The 3,871-nt window shown below is 52.1% G+C and overlaps 1 protein-coding gene across 1 annotated transcript; it reads right to left on the bottom strand.

Annotated features, from left to right (window-relative positions):
• Positions 1–2,369: 2,369 nt before the first annotated feature.
• LOC122756557 (mulatexin-like) lies at positions 2,370–3,360 on the bottom strand. Its single transcript, XM_044006653.1, has 2 exons — positions 3,277–3,360; positions 2,370–2,795 (listed from the first exon to the last, which is right to left on the bottom strand). Exons 1-2 carry the CDS (start codon positions 3,358–3,360, stop codon positions 2,370–2,372), a joined length of 510 nt encoding a protein of 169 aa, XP_043862588.1.
• Between the last annotated feature and the right edge of the window lie 511 nt (positions 3,361–3,871).

Below are 3,871 nucleotides of genomic sequence, written 5' to 3'. Positions count from 1 at the left end.
TATAATAATAATTTCCAGTAAAATTAAGACTTCTCTCTTTCGCTGCTCAAAATTGAATGCTCTATATTTTCTGTTTGATTTTACATGAAGCCTAACATTCGATTGCTGTTCGCTACGAAACCCCTTACGTTGCGTTTTCGACCGGATGCTCCCACTCCGTGATCTGCTGATGTTTCATGGTTGTTTATGTTGAATCCTGACTCGTTCTACATCTGTGTCGCTGCCCGGTGGGTTTCGGGGAAGGCCCCCCTGTTGAAGTCCGCACCGATATGGTTTAGCTTGTAAATTCTAATACAATTAGTGTCTTAAGTTATATTCTATCTTTTAAAATGAATTTAGGTAGGTTTACAATTTTGTTAAATACGTTAGTATTGATCGCTTTAAGAACGGCAGAGAGTCATAATTAGAGATAATAGGATAGAATCTATTAAAGTCAGAACGAAATACTCTGTAGGGATCATGTAACTCATTATTAGATCTACATTGATTTAAAATTAACGGTACGTAAGTTCTAGTAAATCTGCTTGGAACAGTGAAGTTTAGATGACTAACCATGTCGGGACTATCAACTTCACCACGAATAAGGTTAAAAATAAAGAATGTTCCAAGCATCGTTTTACGATTAGCTATGGAGGGTAAGTTAATTAACATTAGTCTACTGAAATAAGGAGGTAATCTAAGGTTTGCATTCCAATTAAGGCAACGTAAGGCAAAAAGTAAGAAGTTCTTTTGAAAAGATTCAATTCGGTCCGAGTAAACTTCATATTGTGGACTCCAAACAGGTGATCCATACTCGAGGATCGGACGGACTAAAGAAATAAATAAGGTTTTGGTTTTGTAAGGATCATCAAATTCCTTTGCCACCACTGTTCCGGATCGGCAGTCTGCCCGTGTGGCGCTCCGCATATTTTCTTATTGAATGTCCGTGTACTCCGCGTACTTTTCCCGATCGACTGTGTGGCTGTAGGGTTCTACGCGCACTTCTTATTGATTGTCCCAAGCTGCGCCTGCGCCGTCTCTTTTATAGCCCGAGGGAATACCGTTATTTCCCTTTTTGCGCATTGCTCACTCGGGTACAAGGTCCAACACATGTCCCTTTAGTTCACGGTGTGTCCTCTTTGTGCTTGTCCAAAGTCCGCACCGTTACCGTTCGACCTTTGTGCCCTTGTCTGGTTCGAGACCAAGGTCCAGCGCGGTACCGTTAGTTCACGGTCTCTCCGCTTTGCCGGGGTCCAAGTTCCATTGTTTACCGTTTGACCTGAACGACCTTGACTCTTCTCGCATTCCGGCCGTCTTCGCTGTTGCTATGCCGATCTCCTGCATAGGCAGCTTGCACGCTCTCCTCTCGTCGACCCCGCGCCCGTTCGTTCTCAGCCTGGCAGTCGCAGCCTATTAGACCCCGTCGTTCAGCGTCTTGACTTGGCATCTCGAACAGCCTTGCGCCTTCCGGATCGCAGCCTTTCCGTCTCAGCCTATTTGACCCTGTCTTTCAGCATCTCGACGCGGCATCTTGATCCTCGAACTAAGTCGATCCTTCCTACTCTCTTCGACCTGCGCCTCCTTGATCTCAGCCCGGCAGCCTCAGCCTAGTAGACCCTGTCGTTCGACGTCTCGGCTCGGCATCTCGATCCTCGCGCCCTTCTCCAGCTTCCTGCATCTGTTGCCGTCTGCTTATGGTCACAAGCTCGGTATTCAAACTTCCCGCCTTCTCTTCGCTTTTCATCTCTGGCAACTCCACCGATACTCACCACGATCGAGTTATCGATGTTGGCGACCGGTGTTGCCACTTCCTATTCTCATCGGTGTTGTCCCGTCGCCGATTGCGCGATCGAGCTATCGATATTGGCGACCGGCGTTGCCACTTCATTTTCCTATCGATATTCCGATGTCGTGCCGATTGCTGTCAATAGTGTGACAGCGTGTTGAAAATCAATATAAAATCCTGTATTTTTGTTCCCTATCTATCTCACTATCGATCGACCGCTATTATCGTAGCGCCCCCATCCCGATTTTCTTTACGCACGTGCATTTCGGTGTTGCAGCTCAATGGAGGTTTGCGGCTTTTTGCGTATAAATCGCCATATTTACTTATCGTCTCTTCCGTTTCTAGCTCCACCCACTTGATGAAATGCCTCTTGATGCTCCGGGGTTGCTGGCCCTGGACCCAAGCGCCCTGGAGGCCCTTCTGCGAGAATCCAACGATGAATGCCCCTGCATGCTCCGGGCTGCTGCCCCTGGACCCAAGCGCCCTGGAGGCCCTCTTTGTTTCCGCGCCTGCGGCTGCCAGCCCGCGTGCCTGGTCCCGCGTCCGTCTGCTGGCCCGCGTGCCTGACCTTGGCTGCTTTGGATGTCTTTGCACCTTTTTTTTTTTACAAGTGAGCAATGTTGTGCCCATCGCCCTCCCCTGTCCCAATCAACTCGCTGATTCCCTCATTTACATCTTTTATTGGGGTACGTACCTTTAGGCGGAACCGCTGGCCGCTCAGCATGAACAGTTTGGCCCAGCGGTCCTTATGCCGTCTGCCTGCCTGGGTCTTTGTCTCCTCGACCACCCGGTCTGATGGTGCCACCGGCGGCCGCCCATGCCGATCGTGCGCAGCGTCTGCTGGCGGCGGCGTGGGTGGTGCTGGCTGCGGTGTCGGTGCGCGTGGTGGTGGTGGTGGTGGTGGATGCGGCTGCGTCGGCGGTGTTGGCGGCGGTGGCAGTGGTGGGGGATGCGTCTGCTTCGGCGGCGACGTCGGCGGCAACGACGGCTGTGGCTGAGGCACCCCCTGTTGTTGTGGTGGTGGCGGTGGCTTCAGCAATGACGGTTGCGGTTGCGTCTTCCCCCTTCTTCACTAAAGGGTTTTATTATTGTTTTTCGGTGTCCTCTGGCCCACCGGGGCCCGCGCTTCCCGGCTTTAGGTCGCTAATATGAACCGTTTTTGTTTTTTTGGTTGTCGCGTGCTCCAATACACAAATTACTGGTGAAGTGAATTTCTTAATTTTGAACGGCCCGTCGAACCATGGTGCCAGTTTCGCCGCGAAGCCCTCGACTGCTTTCGACAGGTGGTGCTCTTTGGCCCATACAGTTTCCCCCACTTTGGGTTTCCACGGCCTCCTTCGGTGGCGCTCCTGACCCTGCGCTACCTTTTCCATATTTCTCCGCACCAGTTCCAAGATCTCCTTCAGTTTTTCCGCGTTTTCTGCGGGCGTCTGTGTACACCCTCCGGTTCTCTTCCCTGCGTTATAAATGCCGGCGAGTATCCGGTGGTCTCCGCGAACCCTCGTGCTTACCGCCAGCTGCAGCTCCGGCCAATTCTCGTCCCATGTCCTCTGATCGGCCCCTGTGAACTGCGTCTTGGCGGTCGCCCTACGCATCGGAACGATCTCGGCTCACTTGGAGAACCTGTCCACCAGGACCAGCAGCATCGAATTCCTGTGTTTTGACCTCGGCAAGGGGCCCACAAATTCCGCACACACGGTGGCCCATGGTTCTTCTGGCACCTGGGTCAGCATTTTTCCGGCTGCTTGCAGCTGGTTAGGCTTGTACCTCATGCAGCTCTCGCAGTTCCGCACGTACCTTCTTATGTCTCGGTGCATTCCTGGCCAGTGGTACCTGGCTGCCACCCTCGCAATTGTCTTCCGACTTCCCAGATGTCCTGCCGTCGGCATGTCGTGGTTATCGGCCATGACGCGCTGCCTCTCTGGTTGGTACACACAGCTTCCATGACACCACATCCTCATTTCCTGGTGCGGAATGTGCCTGTACAACTGGCCGGCCTCCTCTAGGTAGTCTGGATACTTTTGGGGATCCTGCCTCATTTTTTTCCGCATGTCTTCTGTCCACCTGCATTCCTGCTGCTCGTTCGGGTGCCTTTCTTCCCTCGCC

Source organism: Drosophila santomea, unplaced genomic scaffold, assembly GCF_016746245.2.
Source record: "Drosophila santomea strain STO CAGO 1482 unplaced genomic scaffold, Prin_Dsan_1.1 Segkk102_quiver_pilon_scaf, whole genome shotgun sequence".
Taxonomy (NCBI): Eukaryota; Metazoa; Arthropoda; class Insecta; order Diptera; family Drosophilidae; genus Drosophila; species Drosophila santomea.
This window is presented reverse-complemented; position numbering and strand designations above follow the sequence as displayed.

Bases quoted from the DNA above. Each gene is read 5' to 3' on its own strand.
- LOC122756557 (XM_044006653.1), bottom strand. From the start codon at position 3,360: ATGCGTAGGGCGACCGCCAAGACGCAGTTCACAGGGGCCGATCAGAGG. The intron at 2,796-3,276 runs GTAAGCACGAGG...TCATTGCTGAAG, and splicing joins GGCCGGAGCTGCAGCTGGCG to CCACCGCCACCACCACAACA.